Source organism: Neoarius graeffei, chromosome 27, assembly GCF_027579695.1.
Source record: "Neoarius graeffei isolate fNeoGra1 chromosome 27, fNeoGra1.pri, whole genome shotgun sequence".
NCBI classification, from domain to species: Eukaryota; Metazoa; Chordata; class Actinopteri; order Siluriformes; family Ariidae; genus Neoarius; species Neoarius graeffei.
The window spans coordinates 34,212,764-34,236,479 of record NC_083595.1 but is presented as its reverse complement, the minus strand read 5'-3'; the positions used below and the strand labels follow the sequence as shown (position 1 = coordinate 34,236,479).

General features: G+C 40.9%; 1 protein-coding gene across 1 annotated transcript in view; it reads left to right on the top strand.

Annotated features, from left to right (window-relative positions):
- The window catches only part of si:ch211-288d18.1 (USP6 N-terminal-like protein), a 112,480-nt gene extending 91,771 nt beyond the window's left edge, over positions 1–20,709 (top strand). The window contains exons 8-14 of the mRNA XM_060911935.1: positions 8,343–8,391; positions 8,600–8,720; positions 8,880–8,974; positions 9,854–9,919; positions 16,876–16,975; positions 17,134–17,286; positions 19,295–20,709. Coding sequence (XP_060767918.1) covers positions 8,343–8,391; positions 8,600–8,720; positions 8,880–8,974; positions 9,854–9,919; positions 16,876–16,975; positions 17,134–17,286; positions 19,295–20,088 — 1,378 coding nt within the window. The 3' untranslated portion in view covers positions 20,089–20,709. The remainder of the gene's footprint in view (positions 1–8,342; positions 8,392–8,599; positions 8,721–8,879; positions 8,975–9,853; positions 9,920–16,875; positions 16,976–17,133; positions 17,287–19,294) is intronic.
- The last annotated feature ends 3,007 nt before the right edge of the window (positions 20,710–23,716 follow it).

The window sequence follows — 23,716 nt, the reverse complement described above, 5'->3', positions numbered from 1 at the left end:
CAGCACCATACTGGGCTTAAATCTTAAACCTTCTCTTAAACCTTAAGCTTTTCAGGGATGTAACTGCTCTCGTTGATCCAACACTGGCTCGTGGGAAAGTGGAGAACACACCTCTGGACACACTGCTGTGCTTAGTGCTTATCTCTGGGTGATAAGATCAATAGAGTGTTTATTCGTCCCTTCCGACAAAACATCATGTCAATTCTCAACATGTCTCAGTTTTATGAGCAAGATGTTTCTGTAGAGATTGTGGGAGCACTTTATTTTTACTGTGTACACTATTAATATTATAGCAGCTAAATTAACTAAATAAAAAAGTGGATTTTAAATAGCTCACTATTCCTTAGATAAGTGGATGAATTAATAATAATAATAATAATAATAATAATACATTTTATTTATGGGTGCCTTTCAAGGCACTCAGGGACACCTTATGCACACAATAAAAATCAATCATACAATCGTAACAATGCAACAAGCCATAAAATACATACATGTTATTTACCAGCTGGTAGGTCCGTATCATGAAATACCGTGACCGAGGTCTTGAAAGTACTGAGCGAGGCCCTCTGGGCCGAGGTCAGTATTCAAGGCCGAGGTCACGGTATTTCACCATACGGACCGACCTTAAGCTGGTAAATAATATATATTTTTTTCTTTACCAAATTCTAACAGAAAACGAGAGCGCCCGAAAGGGATAACCGAGCCAAGCCGCCATTTTGAATCCTCATTCACGGCTGTAATGCAAATGGCTTCCTCCTCGGTATACAAGTGCACTTTCATGGCAGGAAAAAAAACTACATTTTGCCGCCTATGTAGTCCCCTATTTATACAAAATTTGAGTCATTCAGGATTCAGCCATGTTTTTGCTCGGTGTTAGCAACAGTTAGAGGTTTTTAGCTTTCAACTGAAATGTTTTCTTTCATTTCTTCTTCCTCAGGGTAGTAAAACTCGCTTTTGCTGTGAAGACTGTCATTATCGCTATCCATGCTGTAAAATTAATGCTATTCTCCTGAGAAATGCGAAAATAAATGTTGACAAAAATTGCTACTATGTTTGTTGTTGTGAACGAGTGAGTCGCCAGAGGTCCGTATCCAGGGTCTGTAACTGGGGTCTGTACCATAGGATACGGGCCTGCTCGCCAGCCAATCAGAGCGCAGGATTTGATGGAAACCGGACCGCGAAAAAAATAAATAGAGGATATGACACGGTTGTGTGAAGATATGAAGATTATCTTCGAATGGTGAACGTATATTTCACGAGTGACCAAAGTGTGAATGACTGAAGTATTTTTCAACACAAGAAGATAAACGTCATATCTTTGTGCCACCGTGTAATGCTCTTTATATTATATGGACACATGCACAAAAAAATACGCAAGTTAATCAAAAGAATTTTAATTGTGAACCGGTTCGCCATTTTGACAACACGTGTCCAGTCAGCGGGAAAACACTGGGAGTGACATCATCAGAGTGAAACAATAGAAATTATTATACACACAGGACACTTTTTCGATGGAATAAAAACACGTGTTCTATTCCCTTCTAGCGGGTTTCATTCATTTAGTTCTATAGCACGCAATATTGTTAGCATATCGCTTATACTATGTATATTATGTCACTGTGCCCAATGGAGAATGAGCATTGAAATATGGTTTACAATATTGCATGGTTGTCAAGACAACCTGACGTCACATGTGGGAGCTGATGTGAATATCCAATGAGAACCTTTTCTGCTGCGCATGCACAGAATCATTTTTTTTGTTTGCCGGGAAAGAGAAAGACGCATTGAACACTCGAAAGGCTACCAGAACTTCATTAGATATTCTTCATGCATATTTACAAGTAGTGGCGAACCGAAGAGCTGGGACTTGAGCTCAGGCAAAACTTAGCCAGACACACCAAAAAAGCATCAGGGCAAAGGATTTTGCAAGGGATTAGTGGCAGGCTGCCAGGTCTCGCTCTGTTGTGTGTAGTTGTTGCTGTTGATTTTAAAAGTAACTAAGTAAATTACAGAGGGAAATGAATACTTAAGTCTGAGTGAAAAATACTGTAGCGAGCATGCAGCTTGGAAAAAGAGTCTGGAGACAGAAATCTTAGGGTGTATTCAGACCAGGATAGTTCGATAGTTCACTTGCTTTGGTCCGAACCAAATGTTTTTTTTATTTTTTCATTTTGGTGCGGTTCGCTTTCACACTGTACATTTTAGTAAGCGGACCAAAATCTGTCAACAAAGCCACGCGCCCTGAGGTCGTTCAGCTATTGGTCAGAGACGACACGCGCACAAAGCGTTAAGTTCAAAAGTAGTCATGGAGGCTTTCCGTGCTGTTATTCTTTTTAATGTCATCAAAGCTATATGTTTTTTCCAGTTTTTACTGTTTTCACAATTGTGCGATTACTATGCTGTTGTACAAGTAATTTATCAACGACGGCAACAAAGGGCAAGGCGGCTACGGAGGATAGCGCTGATGAGCGCACATCATGTTGTGACAGTTCTGGCTCTTCACGCAATAGATGAATTTCTTTTTTGCGTCGCTAGTACTGCCACTTTTTGAAAGAATGTCCCTGATTTTAATGTAGGTCTGACGGAGTTTCTTCACTTTTAGCCGACATTGTTCTGGGGAGCACGTGAACCCCTTCTCCTTCATTTTCTCACTGAATACAGCAAACACGTCGGCATTTTTGTGTGTTCTCTCCAGAAGCTCAGATATGTGGACATCTGCCCATATATCCACAAGGGTACGCATTTCTTCCTCGGCCCACGTTTGCCCCCTACTCATTTTTTGTACTCTGTAGTCTAGCCTACCACTGGTCTGAATGACTGAACGACTGTTGTAAGGTTCCCTTGACAACTGAAACAGTGTTTGCACTTTGCGGTGGAGTGTCAAGACTCTGTTTCCCATAATGCTCGACAAACGACGGATGCTCCCGAGGTACAAAAAAGCAAAACTGTCGGATTAGGTCCGGTCTGCTTTCACACCTCCAGAAGATCCGCACCAGGGTTCCTTTGGTCCGGACCGAGTCCGACCTTGCAGCTCGGTCTCGGTCCGCTTGTTTGGTCCGGACCAGAGTTCGGTGGTTTGTATTCAGACCAACCCAAAAGGTCCGGACCAAGGGAAATTTGGTTCGTTTGGTCCGGACCAAACAACATAGGTGTGAATACGCTATTAGTTTCTCGGTCATTAGCCTGTGCTACTTGCTCTTGATAGCACTGGCTTGAACGCTTTATTAGCATTCGCTAACACTACTGATGAACGCTACACTGGCTGGAAGGTGACTTCACTGCCGCAATGATTACTCAGACCCGTGGTTGAGCTCGCGTGGGGTGATAAATTTTTAGTCCCTCCCATGATAAAATAAAATCTGATTTGGTTAATTCATCTGTCACTTCCGACATAAACATACACTGCCATGGCCTTCTGTCCCGGCAATGAAGTTTTAACCAATGAGTGAGCCAGCTCTAAACTCTTCTCAGCCTAGAGACAAACAAAAAAATCTCATTAGATAACTCGATTTTAATGTTTTCTGGACAGTAACCCTTTCATTTCTGAAGCAAATTTTTTTTAAAGATTTTTTTTCACCTTTATTGGATAGGACAGTGTAGAGACAGGAAATGAGCGGGAGAGAGATGGGGAAATGACCTCAGGTCGGAATCGAACCTGGGTCCCCGGATTTATGGTATGGCGCCTTGGCAACCTGAGCCATGGCGTCCCCTTTCTGAAGCAAATTTGATAGAAAATGAGGCCAAATTAGAAGAGAATAATTATAATGAAATTATGAAAGAAATTAAAGAATGAAATAAATTCTTTAATTTCTTAACATTTGAAATGCTGATATGTTTTGGCCTTCTCTGAAGGCCTAGAAGGCCCTGATGGTTCCCCTCTGTGTACAAGAGAAAAATATTCAAAAACTGGAAAAGAGAGTTTTTATATAATAATAATAATGGCTTTTTTCCATGGTATATCAGATATATTCCATTCAGCTACTCATCTTCGACTCGTTCAATATCATGCTAGCTGAATGGAATATATCTGATATACCACTCAACGCCAGCCAATATTATTTAAATGTATCACTCAGATCCACGATGTATTTTGTATGAAAAATGCGAGTTTTTCAACACGAGAAGATAAACTTCATATCTTCATATTTTCTTTTTATTATACAGACGCATTCACAAACAAAAAGTCCCCAAATTTATGAAAACAATTCATCGATTTCCTCGCGAGTGACATATGGAGATTTATATCACGATTTTGGTTCTCCAGGTCCTGGATGTAGCTCGTATGAAAAATACGAGCGGTGTATTTCCCAAAAAACCACTCATGTCTACTTAATATAAAATAATAAAATAAAATTGCAAAAGTTATTTGTGCTCAAGTCAGACAGAATAGGCATGTCTGAAAAGGTTTGTTTTAAGGCAGGACTTGAAGATTGGAAGAGAGCCAATGTTACAAATGTCATGTGGAAGGGAGTTTCAGAAGCGAGGGGCAACACGACTGAAGGCTCAAAACCCCATGGTAGTCAAACATAGCGAGATGAATTCTGATTCCTACAGATTATGTCATGTACTATACAGAACCATTTGAGATTTAGCCTTTCTGTTTCCAGTGAAACAACTGCAGTAGGATTTAGGTTAAACACAGTGTCCTGCAAAAGTTTTCATCCCCCTTGGTGTTTGTCCTGTTTTGTCGCATTACAAGCTGGAATTAAAATTGATTTTTGGAGGGTTCGCACCATTTGATTTACACAACATGCCTACCACTTTAAAGATGCAAATTGTTCTTTTATTGTGACACAAACAGTAATTAAGCTGAAAAAAACCCCAGAAATCTGGTGTGTGCATAGGTATTCATCCCCCAAAGTCAATACTTTGTAGAGCCACCTTCTGCTACAATTACAGTTGCATGTCTCTTGGGGTGTGTCTCTATGAGCTTGCCACATCTAGCCACTGGGACTTTTGCCCATGCCTCAAGGCAAAACTGCTCCAACTCCTTCAAGTTAGATGGGTTGCGTTGGTGTACAGCAATCTTCAAGTTATGTCACAGATTCTTAATTGGATTGAGGTCTGAGCTTTGATTAGGCCATTCCAAATCATTTAAATGTTTCGGATGGAGAGCGTCTGTGAACAGCAATTTTCAAGTCTTGCCACAGATGCTCAATGGGATTTAGGTCTGGACTTTGACTGGGCCATTCTAACACATGAATATTCCTTGATCTAAACCATTCCATTGTAGCTCTGGCTGTATGTTTAGGGTCATTGTCTTGCTGGAAGGTGAATCTCCTTCCCAGTCTCAAGTCTTTTGCAGCCTCCAACAGGTTTTCTTCCAGGATTGCCCTGTATTTAGCTCCATCCATCTTCCCATCAACTCTGACCAGCTTTCCTGTCCCTGCTGAAGAAAAGCATCCCCATAGCATGATGCTGCCACCACCACGTTTCACAGTGGGGATGGTGTGTGCAGGGTGATGAGCAGTGTTAGTTTTCCGCCACACATAGCACTTTGCATTTAGGCCAAAAAGTTCAACTTTGGTCTCATCTGACCAAAGCACCTTCTTCCACATGTTTGCTGTGTCCCCTACATTTCTTATGCCTGTCTTTCAACAATGGCTTTCTTCTTGCCACTCTTCCAAAAAGGCCAGATTTGTGGAGTGTACGACTTATAGTTGTCCTGTGCACAGATTCTCCCACCTGAGCTGTGGATTTCTGCAGCTCCTCCAGAGTGATCATGGGCCTCTTGGCTGCTTCTCTGACCAGTGCTCTCCTTGCTCGCTCTGTCAGTTTAGGTGGACGGCCATGTCTTGGTAGGTTTGCAGTTGTGCCATACTTTTTCCATTTTCGAATGATGGATTGAACAGTGCTTCTTGAGATGTTCAGAGCTTGGGATATTTTTTTATAACCTAACCCTGCTTTAAACTTCTCCAGAACTTTATCCCTGACCTGTCTGGTGAGTTCTTTGGTCTTCATGATGCTGTTTGTTCTTCAGTGTTCTCTAACAAACCACTGAGGCCTTCACAGAACAAGTGTATTTATGCTGAGAGTAAATTACACACAGTAGGACTCTGTTAACTAATTAGATGACTTCTGAAGGCAATTGATTGCACTGGATTGCATTTAGAGGTATCAGGGTACAGGGGGCTGAATACTAATGCACACCATATTTTTCAGATTTTTATTTGTTTAAAATTTTGAAGATCATTTTCGTTTCACTTCACAATTATGTGCTACTCTGTGTTGGTCTATCACATAAAATCTCAATAAAAAACTTTTAAGTTCGTGGTTGTAAGGTGGAAAAATGTGAAAAAGTTCAAGGAGTATGAATACTTTTGCAAGGCACTGTATCTTTGGACTGTAGGGGAAACCGGAGCACCCGGAGGAAACCTATGCAGACACGGGGAGAACATGCAAACTCCACACGGAAAGGCCCTTGTCGCCTGCTGGGCTCGAACCCAGGACCTTCTTGTTGTGAGGCAACAGTGCTAACCACTACACCAATGTGCCGCCCCTGAGAACATCATTTACTGCTAATATTTTTTAAGTTTGCAGCAGGTAGCATTAATATCTCACAGCTCCAGAGTCCCGTGTTCAATCCTGAGCTCCAGTTACTGCCTGTGTGGACTTTTGGTGCCTTCCAATGAATTGGCATCCCATACAGCATTCCCAGATTAGGCTCCAGTTCCACGAGGATGCCGACAAGTGAAGATGAATGATGTTGTGCATAAGTTTCAAGACCAGTGCTTTAAGATAAATGAGTATCAAAAGATATTTTAAAGACACATTTAAATATTGTCCATCACTGATTTCAACATCATCAGGGATTTCGTATGATGGATCATCAGCGCAGAACAATTTACAAGCCAAAAGAAAAAAAAAAACCCAGCAAATTAGAAATCACAGTCAAATGTTCATTGTTGATTGGGCACAACATTTGACTATTATGAAGAAGAAGAAGAAAAAATGCTGTCTTGGGGGAAAAAAAAATGTTATCTAGTTTAGCTAAGGGATAAGATTTTATACGAAGTTACAATGTTATAGTGAGATATTGAGGAGTAATTCTTCTGGATAACGTTCACATTCTCATAGTAACGGGGTAGCCAGTGGCCTGAAGGTTCGAGAAGCAGCCTTGGGCCCAAAGGGTTGCCGGTTCGATTCCTAGGACCGGCAGGAAAAATGTGAGGGGAGTTGAGTGAATACAGGACTTTCTCCTCCCGCTGTATCATGGCTGAAATGCCCTTGAGCAAGGCACCGAACCCCCAACTGCTTCCCGGGCGCTGTAGCATACTGTAGCTGTGCACTGCTCTGGGTATGCGTGTGCGCTCATTGCTCACCCGTGTGTGTTCACTGCTTCAGATGGGTTAAACGCAGAGGAGAAATTTTGCTGTGCAAATAAAAGGCTTCTTCTAATGCTGTGCAAAGTTGACATCCTTTCTAAAATATCAAATTAAAAAATCTGTTTTTTGGGGCGGGGGGAGGTTGTGGTTTTCCAGACTGATGTGTGCTGTAGTTGCTCAGCAGTGAGCATCTGATGTTCAGTAATGACCTCTCCTTTTTATTTTAAGTAAATCCCCCAAGTGTGTGTGAGAATAGATTTCCTGCATCACAGGGCTGACTTACAGCAAACTATTCAGCAGGCATCGGTGTACTAAGCCGCTGGTCTGATTACAATCTCAGATCTGTTTTCTGCGCTTGTGTCTTTATGTGCATGAGTGTAATTATTATAAATTTTGCGTGTTTAAATGTTAGTTCATTTTCTGATTTCTCTCCGTTGCAAATGTTCATGTTAGCTCTCATGCGATTCCTCTTTGAGATTAGAAATTCTGGTGATTAATTTAGAAATTTAGACAGTTGAACATGCTTTCTAGAAAAGAAAAAAAAAGAAGGCTACGTTTGACCCTGCCTAGAAACACAGTTGTTTTTGTTACAATATTTTAAAGTTTTTGTCAGTTTTTTTGTTTTGTTTTGTTTTACATTCATACCGCTTGTTTCCCCAAGTGTGCAGGAAACACACTGACGTCACTGGGAAGCTTAATAGATTGCAGGCTTCTAAAGTTCAGTGGAAAGTCTTGCACATGCAAACCGTCATTAATGCTCCAACATATAAGGGAGGGCGCAGCTATGATTTTAGCTAAAAGGAAAGAATCACGCTCCACCTCAAGAATTTGGCTTTCTGAATTGCAGAGCACTTTTTAAACACAGGGCTATGTAATAGAATCTGTCATGGATTTGGAGTACAGCAGTGTGGCTTTTTTAGTGTAGAAGGGGATTTCTGTGTTGTTAATCGAAGCTGCGTTGGCTCTCATACTGCTGAATGAACTGATTTGATTGTGCTCACTGTTTCGACACAGGCAACAGTCTCTGTTCCACGTGCTTACTGCATACTCCGTATACAACACGGTGAGTGCACAGCTGAAAGTCATCGCATTATTGAAGATATGGTCAATAAATGTGTGTGTGTGTGTGTAATAGAAGCAGAGAGCAGTCAGAGAAAGAGTGCAGCCAAGCTCAGGCCTAATAAGAAGAACATTGTGGCCTATGACGGCGTGTACATTTCATTCTCATGCTGTGTGTGTGTGTGTGTGTGTGTGTGTGTGTGTGTCTTCAGGAGGTGAGCTACTGCCAGGGTATGAGTCAGATAGCTGCCATTCTGCTGATGTACATGAATGAGGAAGATGCATTCTGGGCCATGTCCCAACTGCTGACCAATCAGAAACACGCCATGCACGGTGAGCCGTCCTCATTGCTTAGATGTTTCTTAAATACCAAGCACCATATCGATTTCAGTATTTAGTGTTTGGTGACACAGAATACTGATTTCACACTAATATACGAGAATTATTTACTTGATTTTGTGATTCAGCTTTTTTTTTTTTCCCTCCCAATAGGCTTCTTTATCCCTGGATTTCCCAAACTGCAGAGATTCCAGAACCACCACGATCAGATTCTGTCCAAACTCCTCCCAAAGCTGAAGAAGCATCTGGTAGTAGAAACGATTGCTTTTCACTACAATACCACTGAAGTGCATTAGAAATTCTTTTCTCTTTTGACTTAAAGCTAGACGGCCTTTCGATTTCATAAAATCGGTGAAATTTAGTTCCGTCTGAAATTTGGTCATTGTGATGTATGTTTATTTCTGTAATATCTCACAAAAATATCAGGCCATTCTGTGGCTGGGAAGTTATTTAATTTGAGGGGATTAAAGCAAATAATGTGCACGAAATCGCTCGCTTCGCGCAGTCAAGCAGACAGAGGAAATCCGTGTGCGCATGCGCAGGTTTACCTTCTTCTTTTGGGTTTTACGGCAGCTGGCATCCACAGTGTCGCATTACTGCCATCTACAGGTTTACCTTGACCGTGCTCTGTCACCAAACGAACAGCTGATCACACCGAGGTGCTCACTGACCACCGATATTTATTAGTTTGGTCCTGCGTTTCCTTTCCTTCGCAACATAACGTCTTTTCTTCTCGCTTTCCGTTACCATAGTCGGTCTTTCACGTTTCATTCGCACGCTCACGTCCTCCATTTTTCTCTCCTGTTTCAAATTCGTATCCCACAATGCATTGTGCGAACAGGGAAAGCCCACCGCATGACGTAGTACCTTGAATTGGGTCATGGTGAAGCAGGAGAAAAATAGCGGAGAATTTAAGGCCACATGGCCCTAAATTCATTAATTGTCCTATTTTAAATTGGAAGTCTGTGATTCAAATTCAGTAGCTTTCGGTCCACTAAACAAAAATAATTCGGTGTCGGGGAACATTCTTTTTATGACCTACACTTGAAAAATCTGAAAGGCAGTACAGCTTTAATTATCGGAATTACACCTCATGTTTGTGGTCTGTTTTCCTTCTTACTCACCAGGACAAGGAGCAGATGTTCAGCGGCATTTACAGTACTAAATGGTTCCTACAGTGTTTTATTGACCGGGTGAGTGTGCACCATGAGCAGCTTCACACAAACATGGACATTCTTGCATGTTACAACAGACACTGGACATCTGTTACAATAATGAACATGTGTGACAGCAAATGACTGCTATTTATGTCCATCAGATAAGAAGAACCTTAAACAGTTGATGCTTCTGTGTATAAGCAAAGATCTTATTTCTTCAACTTGTGGTGCAGTGAGCAGTAGTGCTGCCTCATATCTCCAGGGTCCCTGGTTCGAGTCCAAGCTTGGGTGGAAATTTGTGTTTTCACACTATGTCTGATAGTCATATTAACTAGCCTGTTAGTGAAATTTTACTCAATTCAAATAGTAGTAACATTAGCTAAGCTATCTAGATGACAGCATGAGCACAGTGTTGTGTTTATAGAGCTGGTTAGCGTAACTATCCATCCATTTATCCATTATCTCTAGCCGCTTTATCCTGTTCTACAGGGTCGCAGGCAAGCTGGAGCCTATCCCAGCTGACTATGGGCGAGAGGCGGGGTACACCCTGGACAAGCCGCCAGGTCATCACAGGGCTGACACAGAGACAAACAACCATTCACACTCATGCCTACGGTCAATTTAGAGTCACCGATTAGCCTAACCTGTACGTCTTTGGACTGTGGGGGAAACCGGAGCACTTGGAGAGAACACGTAAACTCCACACAGAGAGGCCCTCGCCGGCCACTGGGCTCGAACCCAGGACCTTCTTGCTGTGACAGTGCTAACCACTACACCACCGTGCCACCTTTAGTGTAACTAATATTTCTAAATGTTCCTCAGGATGTGCTCATTTTATTAGCCATATTGACCTCTGACATACAAAGAGCCAAAGAGATTTTTACCTCGGTGCAAGCAGACACTTTTTTCGGCACTTTAAGATCAAATCTGATTTTGTTACCAACTGAAACGTGGCAGTGAAATGCTATTATTATTAGTGTGCTTGCAAAAGCACACTATTGTTCTTCTTAAGTTGTATTTTTGTTATTATTATTCCGTTTCACCCGTTTTTTGGATCCACTCTTCCTAGGGGTTTCGAGATGGAGACACCGTTCCAATGCTGAAACGTAGGGCCCGATCTGGAATGACATGCTTGTTAAAATGGTTGCACTACCCCTTGTCGTTCGTTCGGTATTCTCGTTTTTTTCGGCAAAATTCCGTGCCATTGAAATTAATGGGTAGAACTTTGGAGTGATGATGTCATAAGGAGCTCCTCCACTCTAGTATGCTAGCTGTTAGCATGTCAGTATGCTACCTGTTAGCATGTCAGTATGCTACCTGTTAGCATTAGCATGTTGGCATGCTAGCTTTTAGCATGCTAGCATGATAGCTGTTCTGCTACAGCTCAGCAAGCACACTTTGCATTTTCTCTGCGGAAATGCAGCCTAGTTGTTGTTGTTATTATTATTACAGTTAATTCTTGTAGAGGTTAAATTCAACATACTTGATGATTTGATTAAATAAAAACAAACTAGAAATCCATACACATTTTCTGAAGTGTTTGGCTGTGCAATTTTCCTTGTTTTACTCCAGAAACTAAAATGATTACCTTGTCAAGATACAGGTCTATGGCATCCAGTTATTTAGCACAAATCTAAAGTCTTTTAGCACAACTCTGGATTATGGTCACAATAATCGAAAAAAGAAATACTCATCTTGATATAGGAAGGATGGGCGGCACGGTGGTGTAGTGGTTAGCGCTGTCGCCTCACAGCAAGAAGGTCCGGGTTCGAGCCCCAGGGCCGGCGAGGGCCTTTCTGTGTGGAGTTTGCATGTTCTCCCCGTGTCCGCGTGGGTTTTCTCCGGGTGCTCCGGTTTCCCCCACAGTCCAAAAACATGCAGGTTAGGTTAACTGGTGACTCTAAATTGACCGTAGGTGTGAATGTGAGTGTGAATGGTTGTCTGTGTCTATGTGTCAGCCCTGTGATGACCTGGCGACTTGTCCAGGGTGTACCCCGCCTTTCGCCCGTAGTCAGCTGGGATAGGCTCCAGCTTGCCTGCGACCCTGTAGAAGGATAAAGCGGCTAGAGATAATGAGATGAGATGAGATATAGGAAGGGGTTTATTATGATTGCTTAGGGACTGGAAGCCGGAATTTCTGCTGCTGTCCAAGTTAAGGATCAGTTGTTGATCCCTGAAACGTGGACTGAAAATCCGATTCTTTGGTGTCTTTGGATATTTGTAGTTAAGCCATAACAAACCTTGAATTGTCGGCACCTTCATAGATAACTTCAATCACTTCTGATCATATCACAAATTCAACTGACTGTCATTAATTACGCGTTTACCAAATTAATTAACCGGGGTATTATGTCTCTTGCCCTGCTTGACAACATGTGTTTTGCCAACTGTTTCATATATATTTGACGAATAAAGCTGCAAAGTCTTTAACTGAAAAAGACCAATTTCAATGAATTAAAACAAAGAACAAAAAGCTTTCTTTAAACTCTTATCTTGTAAATTTCGCTTGACTTCTCATTCCTTATCAAATTAGCAAATTGTAAATCATAAATATGGTATAATTTAAGCTTAGCACTTTAATAAAAACAAAACAAACCTGGAAGTTGGCTGTAGTGGTGTACTGTGTCAGGGTACGTGCTGTGTTCAATAATTTAGAGGCAGGATTGGTGATTAACATACGGGCTACATCAAACATGGCGGTTTCAAGATGGCGGAGTGGGGAAATACAATCGCTCATTTTCCATCGGAATCTCGGCAGCTTTCATTTTAAAAAAAAAAATCCATCAAACATCTGTAAACATGATCAGTAAGTATTCATAATAAAGATTAAGTGTTCTTGGATCTTGTGCTAAAGACCTTAGATTTGTGCTGAGAGACTTTAGAACTTGTGCCGAAAGATTTGTGCTAAATAACTGTGAACCCAGGTCCATATATACATATATAAAATCTAATGTCCCATGCACTGAGAGACTCCGGTTGAAATTATAAATTCTCTGAGGTGACTAGTATAGTACTATTTTGTGAGTGACTCAGCCCTGAAGAGAATAGTATTATGTCAGTCACCTCAGAGAATCCATACTTCCCGGTGCCTCTCAGTGCATGGTATATTAGATTTGTATCCCTTATCAAAAAATTTCAAATTAAAAGTGTAAGGATTGAATCTCGGCATAAACTCCGTGGAGGCAGCCATGTTTGTTGTTTACCTCGACGTGACCTTCAACCTGCGCATGTGCAATGTACCATGTTATCGTCTGCTGCACGAGGCATGATCACGATACGAAGATCTACACACACAGAAATGCTCACAGAGCCACAGCTGTGACTCGAGTCGGCTGTATAGCTTGAAATTGTGACATGAGTTCATGGTATATTCAGGATATACAGTGGGGAAAATAAGTATTTGATACACTACCGATTTTGCAAGTTTTCCCACTTACAAAGAATGGAGAGGTCTGTAATTTTTATCGTATTAATTGTACCTGTTTGAACTTGTTACCTGTATAAAAGACACCTGTCCACACAATCAATCAATCAGACTCCAACCTCTCCACCATGGGCAAGACCAAAGAACTGTCTAAGGACACCAGGGACAAAATTGTAGACCTGCACAAGGCTGGGATGGGCTACAGGACAATAGGCAAGCAACTTAGCGAGAAGGCAACAACTGTTGGCGCAATTATTAGAAAATGGAAGAAACTCAAGATGACTGTCAGTCTCCCTCGGTCTGGGGCTCCATGCAAGATCTCTCCTCGTGGGGTATCAATGATCATGAGAAAGGTGAGGGATCAGCCCAGAACTACACGGGAGGACCTGGTCAATGACCTGAAGAGAGCTGGGACCACAGTCTCAAAGATTACCATTAGTAACGCACTACACCATCATGGATTAAAATCCTGCAGCCAGCACATGTCCAGGCCCGTCTGAAATTTGCCAGTGACCATCTGGATGATCCAGAGGAGGCATGGGAGAAGGTCATGTGGTCAGATGAGACCAAAATAGAGCTTCTTGGTATAAACTTCACTCGCTGTGTTTGGAGGAAGAAGAAGGATGAGTACAACCCCAAGAACACCATCCCAACTGTGAAGCATGGAGGTGGAAACATCATACTTTGGGGGTGCTTTTCTGCACAGGGGACAGGACGACTGCATCGTATTGAGGGGAGGATGAATGGGGCCATGTATCGTGAGATTTTGGGCAACAACCTCCTTCCCTCAGTAAGAGCATTGAAGATGGGTCGTGGCTGGGTCTTCCAGCATGACAATGACCCGAAACATACAGCCAGGGCAACTAAGGAGTGGCTCCGTAAGAAGCATTTCAAGGTCCTGGAGTGGCCTAGCCAGTCTCCAGACCTGAACCCAATAGAAAATCTTTGGAGGGAGCTGAAACTCTGTGTTGCCCAGCGACAGTCCCGAAACCTGAAAGATCTGGAGAAGATCTGTATGGAGGAGTGGGCCAAAATCCCTGCTGCAGTGTGTGCAAACCTGTACTAGAACTACAGGAAATGTCTGACCTCTGTAACTGTAAACAAAGGTTTCTGTACCAAATATTAATTTCTGTTTTTCTATTGTATCAAATATTTATTTAATGCAATAAAATGCAAAATAATAATTTAAAAATCATACAATGTGATTTTCTGGATTTTTTTTTTTTTTAGATTCTGTCTCTCACAGTTGAAGTGTACCTACGATAAAAATTACAGACCTCTCCATTCTTTCTAAGTGGGAAAACTTGCAAAATCGGCAGTGTATCAAATACTTATTTTCCCCACTGTACCATGACTGACTCACACCATCCCTGTGTCCGAAATCACTCCCTACTCACTATATAGTGGACTATATAGTGAGTTCCCCATTTTGTAGTGCTGTCCGAATGTATAGTGAGAATTATTACACCCTGTATAGTGCACTCAAGGTATCCCAAAGTGCATCACGAAAAGTAGTGTACAACTGACGGTCACTATCCAAGCAATATATCCCATCATGCATTGCGGTCGCGCTGAAAGAAATCAAATCAAAAGCCTGAAATTTGATTTAGTAAAAGACAACAGCAAAGAAGAAAGTATTCAGCCTTGATTTAAAAGAATTGAAAGATGCAGCAGACACAAAGTACTTTGCATTGATTAATGTGGGAAAGACGCTCAGTATAATATGGATTTATCACAAAAAGATGTATTTATTATTTTGAAAACCCACCAGCCGACTGATCTGGCATGTTTTAATTATGCAACAGGAACAGCGTAAATAACAGCGTGACGGAGTAGTGTCCGAAAGTGTTTTTTCGTTTTACCAATGAGCTCATGATATAGTTCTCTATATAGTAATTCCCTATATAGTGAGTAGGGAGTAGTGAACGAGTGAGTGGTTTCGGACACGGGGCATATCCTTTTATTTTATTTTTTTAAAATTTTGGATGTCATGAGATACATTGCAGGGGCGGCATGGTGGTGTAGTGGTTAGCGCTGTCGCCTAACAGCAAGAAGGTCCGGGTTCGAGCCCCGTGGCCGGCGAGGGCCTTTCTGTGTGGAGTTTGCATGTTCTCCCCGTGTCCGCGTGGGTTTCCTCCGGGTGCTCCGGTTTCCCCCACAGTCCAAAGATGCAGGTTAGGTTAACTGGTGACTCTAAATTGACCGTAGGTGTGAATGTGAGTGTGAATGGTTGTCTGTGTCTATGTGTCAGCCCTGTGATGACCTGGCGACTTGTCCAGGGTGTACCCCGCCTTTCGCCCGTAGTCAGCTGGGATAGGCTCCAGCTTGCCTGCGACCCTGTAGAACAGGATAAAGTGGCTAGAGATAATGAGATGAGATGAGATACATTGCTTAATCAATGGCAGAACTATTTTATGTCATGTGAGCTATACTTGGCTAATCCCTGGGGAGATGTATATAAAATGTATCGGGGCAGCACGGTGGTGTAGTGGTTAGCACTGTCGCCTCACAGCAAGAAGGTTCTGGGTTCAAGTCCAGTGGCCGACGAGAGCCTTTCTGTGCAGAGTTTGCATGTTCTCCCCGTGTCCGCGTGGGTTTCCTCCGGGTGCTCCGGTTTCCCCCACAGTCCAAAGACATGCAGGTTAGGCTAATTGGTGACTCTAAATTGACCGTAGGTGTGAATGTGAGTGTGAATGGTTGTCTGTGTCTATGTGTCAGCCCTGTGATGACCTGGCGACTTGTCCAGGGTGTACCCCGCCTCTCGCTCATAGTCAGCTGGGATAGGCTCCAGCTTGCCTGTGACCCTGTAGGACAGGATAAGCAGCTACAGATAATGGATGGATGGGTATATACACACACACACACACACACACACACCCCAATCAGTCATAACCTTATGACCACTGACAGGTGAAGGGAATAACATTGATTTTCTCATTGCAGTGGCACCTGGCAGTGGGTGGGATAAATTAGGCAGCAAGAGAGCAGTCAATTCTCCTTTCTGTTTTAGCCAGCATTACATTTTTTCAGCAGTTTGTGCTACAGTAGCTCTTCTGTGGGATTGGACCATATGAGCTAGCCTTTGTGCCCCATGTGAATCAGTGACCCTTCGACACCCATGAACCTGTCGCTGGTTCACCGGTTGTCCTTCCTTGGACCACGTTTGGTCGGTACTAACCACTGCATACCAGGAACTCCCCACAAGGTGTGCCATTTTGGAGATGCTCAGACCCAGTCATCTCACCATCACAATTTGGCCCTTGCCAGAGTCTCTCAGATCTGTACACTTGCCCATTTTTCCTGCTTCCAACGCATCAACTTCAAGAACTGACTGTTCTCTTGCTGCCGAATATATCCCACCCCTTAACAGATGCCACTGTAACAAGATAATGTTATTCACTTCACCCGTCAGTGGTCATCATGTTATGGCTGATCAGTGTATAATGCAATACTTCTTATTTACTCAACAGCACCCTCTAGCCATAGTATTTGGATGACACAAGAGTTTATCCTGCAGCTAATAACGAGACTGTGCAAACTTGAACTTGAATTACTGCCTCTTCTTCAGACGCCTTTCACCCTGACCTTGCGCCTATGGGACATCTTTATTCTGGAGGGGGAGAAGATCCTCACAGCCATGGCCTACACCATCCTTAAACTGCACAAGAGTAAGCTAAAGTCTCTCCTGCCATTCAGTGTGAACATTATTCCAATAAACCGAAGAACAGTGAAGCTCCAAAGCAGTTTAAATGGTGCAGTAAATTTATAGACTGCCAGAGAGTACAGCTTCAGTGTCTTGGTGTGACGTGAAGCTTCTCCTTTCCAGAGCGTTTGTTGAAGATGTCACTGGAGGAGCTGAGAGAGTTCCTACAGGAGAAGATTGGTGAATCCTCCGAGCTTCGTGATGATCTAGTCATCGAGCAGCTTCAGGTCTCCATGACAGAGTTGCGCAAAATGAAGCTGGACCTTCCTTCTCCAGGTTATACTCTACGCGTTGTATATTTGTAGCGCATTATGTCAAAAGACTTTCATAATGATACAAACAGGACATCGGGTTGTATTCAGAGTTCAGTTTCGCCTGCGTCATGAGGATGTGCAGTAATTACAGACTTGAGAATTATTCAGCAGCTGTCGAGAATCATGAACACGGATTACAGTTTGCCTAAAACAGTGGCATGACTCATGACTGAATATGGTCCAGTTTTTTTGCACGATATCAGCTCAGGTGAGGAGCAATATCAAGTCCAGCACCACCATGCACCACCATAGTATGATGTAACACATCATGCTGAAGTTTATGTTTTGGGCTGAAAAAAAAAATTGCACTGAAAAAGCTATGAAGGTCAATTTAAAATACATAAATATGACATTATAAATTAATTAATAGTACCATCTCGATTAAATTCCACAGTTTCGTTTCAGAGGACAACGAAGAGCGCAGCATCTAAATCTGAGGCATTGCTCACCTTAAGGGCTGATTTATTTTATTGCTGAAATGAATAATTAACTTCAAATGAACTGTAAGCACAGTTATTGGTCAGATTATCCTTCAAACCATGGGCAAATTTTTTTTTATAGGAGAAAGTGCATTATATTTAACAGTTATTCCAAAAAATCGAGTCGTACATGAGCTGATAGTCAACGAGACGCGTAGCGCCGAGTCGGCTATAAGCCATGTACGACGAGATTGAGTGGAATAACTGTTTTTATTCTATCCACATTCACTGGATTTTGAGAAACAGAGCATTTTTATTTTTTGCAAATTCAATAAATAAAAACTTTTATACAAAACGTCCGACAAAATGATTTCCGCTTAGAATGCAAACAAATCGGCAAAATGACAGTAGCAATTTGTGAAAAATGCAATAATAATGATTCTTGAAAAATAAAAAAGAGAGTTTTATTCCATATTTTGTTGCTTTTTTAAAATAATTTTTGTGTTTTCTTCTTCAGTTTTTTTTTTTTTTTTTTTTTTTGGTGGTGGTTGGTAAACCAACTTAAAGGTCCATTAGTACCACCAACTGGGCTGGAGTGTGGAACAGGAGATTTTTTTTTGGGGGGGAACAAACAAAAACTCTATCCTTTTAGTTATTTCTGCTTCTTTTAAACACTTGATAACAATTTTTGAGGTTTTGTTTTCAAGTAGAGTTTTTATTTCGTCCTCTGTTGGTTCAGCAACATGCTCTGCCATTTTGTTTTTCTCTACTCATGGTATATGAGCTGATATCCTAGTAGTAGAGTAGCCAATCAGACCGCGTGACTTCTCATATCCAGTGAATGTGGAGAGAATAATAAAATAGTGTGCGTTCCACACACGTTCTGATTTCATGGCCTGGATTTAGTTTCTTGTGGCTGCATTGTTGTGCACATCAGTAACTGTCCGAGTACAATATAAAACAGATAAATAAATAAAATGCAAAATAATACAGTATGATGTGCTGGATCAAGTGCTATTTTATTAGTTGAATAACGGGGTGAAAGTGTCAGGTAACAGGCTGGAGAAGGATGTAAATGCAGGTTTATAGCCTCACAAGGCAGGCAGTTCATACAGATAAACGTGACGCAGAATCGGAGTAGAGATCCAGGCAAAAGGTCAGGCGATCAACAAACAGCGATGTAGCGGCAAAATCCAAACATAGCAAGAAGCAGAACAATATCAAAAATCCAGAATAGCAGTAACAAGGGAAAAAAAACTCCGGCTTGGTAAAGTCAGCTACAAAAGTCACACTGCGTGTTTACTTCATAAGGTGTGTGTGTGTTTGTGTGACGTCGTAAAATAGTTTGAGGCTGTAATGATGAACAGGTGTGCGATCAGAAATGCGTGAGATTGAGCTCTGTGTGTGTGTGTGTGGGGGGGGGGTCCTGGGCAGCTATGTTAGTAGGCCACAGAGTGTTAGATGGAGATTCCGGCGCTGACGTGACAGAAAGCCATACTGTTAAAATAAACCAAATTTGCATTTTGCTGACCGTGTTGATCCCGTTTCCAGCTAAGCCCGATGAGCTGCCACGGAAACCACTCGGGGTGGAGCGGCCTGTCCTGTTGACCCCTGTGCGACCCCACAACCTAACCCTGGATCAGGAAACACCAGACAAGAGCCAGCTAGCCAAACGACCTCCAGCTTCGCTCCAGATCTCACTCCAGGAGTCGATTGTTCCTGATCAGGGCTTCCCAGAAGATAAGTGGCCCTACCAGGATAGGGAAATCGACAGCGTATCTCCATTTCCCTCCCCTGACCCGGTACTAGTGCATACTGAAATTGTTTTTGGCCCAGATGGAGTGATAGAAGCTCCTGAAGAGCAGCCGCCACCCTATGAGCCTCCAAAAAATCCTGAACCAGATGACTCTCCAGTTCCTTCCCAGCTTGCCATGAATGCTTGTGGAAGTTCAACAGAATCAGCACATGTAGACACACCTCAGGACATTTCACAAGACACTTTGCAGGCTACAGTGGAGGATGGTTTATCGGTAACGCACTCAAGCAAGTGTCAGTTGACATTATCTACAGATTCGGCACAAGATTCCCAATATAAGAACCAACCAGATACAGAAATGGTGGAAAAAAGAGAAGAGGAAAAAAAATTTGTATCAGAGAAGTCTGTGGTGTTAACTCAGAACTCTGCTTTTATTAAACTTCCCCACATAGACTCTGCACAACAGTCATCATCTTCACACAGAGAGCTTTCATTATCCACAGCTGGAAGGAAACTGATGACTGTTCACTCAGAGCCGCTGTTTGAACACCACGATCTTCCCAATCTGCCCAAATCGGAGACTTTTTAAGCCAGCTATTGAATTTTTTTGACTTTTGTAAGTCGTAGAATTTTAAGAATCCTTCCTACTGTTGTCTTTTTTTCAGTATCATTCTTCCTAACAAATGTTTCTCAATTTCTCAAAGGGATGCCAAATTTTACCTCCAGAATGAAGGACTACGTTACTGCACCACATGGTCAATATACTGTAATACATTGTACTGTGTCTGAATAGAGATGCTTCCAAAAATCACACAATGTTCACTTTTCATGGATCAGGTAATAATTGGTTTACGATAGCTTATTAACTCTTAGCAAAAAAAAAAAGGTCTTAATCTCATCAGTTTAGGCTTTTGAGATGCTACGCAAACTGTCCAGGAAAAATCTTAAATCTTTAATAGATCACTCAAGTGTTTCTTAAAACAAGAAAAGGATTTAAATAAAGTGAGCTGGCTCACTGTTAGACATGAGCCACAAATATTATCCTCAGATTTGTAATACTGTATATTTTTATGTCTTTTTAATTAATTTATGTGGTGGTTTTTTTGCCTTTTTTTCCTAGTTCCAACAAAACAATTAGTGAACTAAAAATTCTTGGCTGAAAACAGCCACAAATCCACTGCACAGAAATCTGAAACCAAAAGAAACTGAAAAGTGCATTATTATTATTATTATTATTATTATTATTATTATTATTTATTTTTTTTATATAAATTGCAATTTATTTATCTTTTCATACTTTCAAGCATTAATCAATGCTTAATTAAAGGTAGACTGCCTTTCAGATATTTCAAGTGTAGGTCATAAAAAGAATTTTCCCGACACCCAGTCATTTTTGTTTAGTGGACTGAAAGCTACTGAATTCAAATTAGACTTCCAATTTTAAGTTTTTTTTTTTTTTTTTAAATAGAACAGTTAATGAATTTAGAGCCACATGGCCCTAAATTCTCTGCTATATTTTCCTGCTTCACCATGACCCAATTCAAGATACTACGTCCTGCATCACGTGGTAGGCTTTCCCCATTCGTTCAAGGCATTGTGGGATACAAATTTGAAACAGGAGAGAAAAATGGAGGACGTGAGCGTGCGAATGAAACGTGAAAGACCGACTACAGTAACGGAAAGCGAGAAGAAAAGACGTTGTTATATACGAAGGAAAGGAAACGCAGGACCAAACTAATAAATATCGGCGGTCAGCGAGCACCTCGGTGTGATCAGCTGTTCGTTTAGCGACAGAATGATGGAACTGTCAGTGCATGCTCAAAGGTAAACCTGTAGATGGCAGTAATGAAACACTGTGGATGCCAGCTGCCGTAAAACCCAAAAGAAGAAGGTAAAACTGCGCATGCGCACACGGACTTCCTCTGTCTGCCTGACTGCACGAAGCGAGCAATTTCATGCACGTTATTTGCTTTAATCCCCTCAAATTAAATAACTTCCCAGCCACAGAATGGCCTGATATTTTGTAAGATATTACAGAAATAAACATGCATCACAATGACCAAATTTCAGACGGAACTAAATTTCACCGATTTTATGAAATCGAAAGGCCATCTAGCTTTAACAAAAAGTAATAACAGTAATAAACAACTTAATCACATTGCTTCACAAAACTTAATGAGACTTCATATACATAATATATACAGTATATGAGATAATACTATCAATATTATCTAGGTTTATAATATTACAATAGGCTGCATTTCATTTAAAAAAAATGTGACATTTGTGTAAAATAGGTCTTTACACTTTTTTGTTTTTGTTTTTTTTCAGTTGCGTCTCTAGAAATGTTAACTTATATGGTAGGGTAGAAGAAAATATTTGTTTACCAACCATAATATGCCCTTTTCCATGTGACAACATTGTGATTCAACACACACACACATCTATCATTTTTCTGAAAAGGTCAGAAAATGTATTTTATTATATTTTAATCAAAACAGCTTTTATGAATACTGTACTAGCCATGGTAACAGAAGAATTAGCCAATGTTTTGTGCCAGAAAGCTTTTCTGTGCCACTAAAGTCCGAAGTGTTAATGTACTGTAAAGGTACAGTACGTAGTTACAATTTGTGTGAACTTTTTTTTTTTTTTTACAAAAAAAGCTTTTTGAAGTATTGTATTTTAATGCTTTTAGGCTTTTGTATCTGTTGGCTTTTAGACATTTGTATAGTATAAATTATATTAATACAAGTACTGTGTTAAATTCACAATTTAAAAAAAAGCTGTTTTTTTAACATGTATTTAATATTGGTTCTGTTTTATCAGTGTTACTATTTGTGCAACGTTAACTGAATGCTGTGCAGAACGCTTTAAGCCTTAGGATGAATATTTCTCTTTTATCGGTTCATGCTATTTAATGCAGCTACATTCGTTTGTGGCATTGTGCAAAGTAGTTTTTTTTTTTGTTTGCTTGTTTTTTCCAAGTACAAAATATTGTAAGCAGCTTCATACTAGAACTCCGAGGGGAATTTAGTGCGTTCGCCTGTAAGAAGGACTTGTCATTCTGTAGACTATTTTTTGTGTACTCTTAAAAAGCATTAATTAATTTTGCAACAAAAATAAAATCTGCAAACTTGTGTGCAGTCTCAATAAGATAGCAATATACAGTATAAAACGTCCTATGAATGATTTGTTTATGTAAATAATTAAGATTATCTTAATAAAATTGGTGGATAGGATTACATCACCAAGCAAATCTTTGCCTTCAAACTGAACGCCAGTGTGAAACTCCTGGGCAGTTGTAAATGTTAAATTGCTTTTATTTTTGTTGAAAAAAGGAATAGGGGTTCGACGATGCTACTTTTGCAGATTCATACCAATACCACATGCTTTAATACCGCATGCTCCTGCTGACTCCTATATCTGCCTTTATTTTGTGCATCTGCTCATCTTGAAACAATATGGCATTTCTAATTACCATATTTCACATTACGTACAGTTTTTCCTGCAGGTGATTTTCCTAATTTAATTTCAGTAAAGTGATGGTGCCAATATTGTTTGCAAATAATTATAACCTAATTATTATAACAATCTAGCTTTGACCCACAACCCCACTGAGCAGCGTTGGCATGTTTCTGTTCCACAGACATCTCTAACATCTTTCTTTTCTTTTTTTTTTGCTCAGAATGCTCTCATTTTATTGCTGAAGGATATCTTTTTTTCTTCTGGTGCATGTTTCTGAGATTACTGTATTTTTCTGTACATTCCTTTGTAAGGAGTTTTGCAAGCTCCAACCAAAACGCTTTGGTTTTATTTACTCTGTCTATTGTAAAGATATTTAATTTACAAATGTGTTGAAGCTTTCGTTGGCCGAAATAGACATTTTCTTCAGCTGTATTGATTTTCATGTTTGTCTACAGTGCCCTCTCGAATTATTGGCACCCCTTGTAAAGATTAGTAAAAAGGGTTAGAAAAAATCCACCTTTTGGTGAAGTCGCTTCATCTCACACTGAAACAATGAGGGGAAAAATCCAACCTTTAATTGAAATTTATTCAGAGAAAAACAAATCCCTCATCAAGAAATAATTATTTAAACAAAAACACATGCGCCATTATTATTGGCACCCCTGGAAATGATGGTGAACACAGTGTAACTGAAGCATGTTTCCCATTTAAATTGTACAGTATTTTTGAGTTGATTGGCATGTGTAGGAACT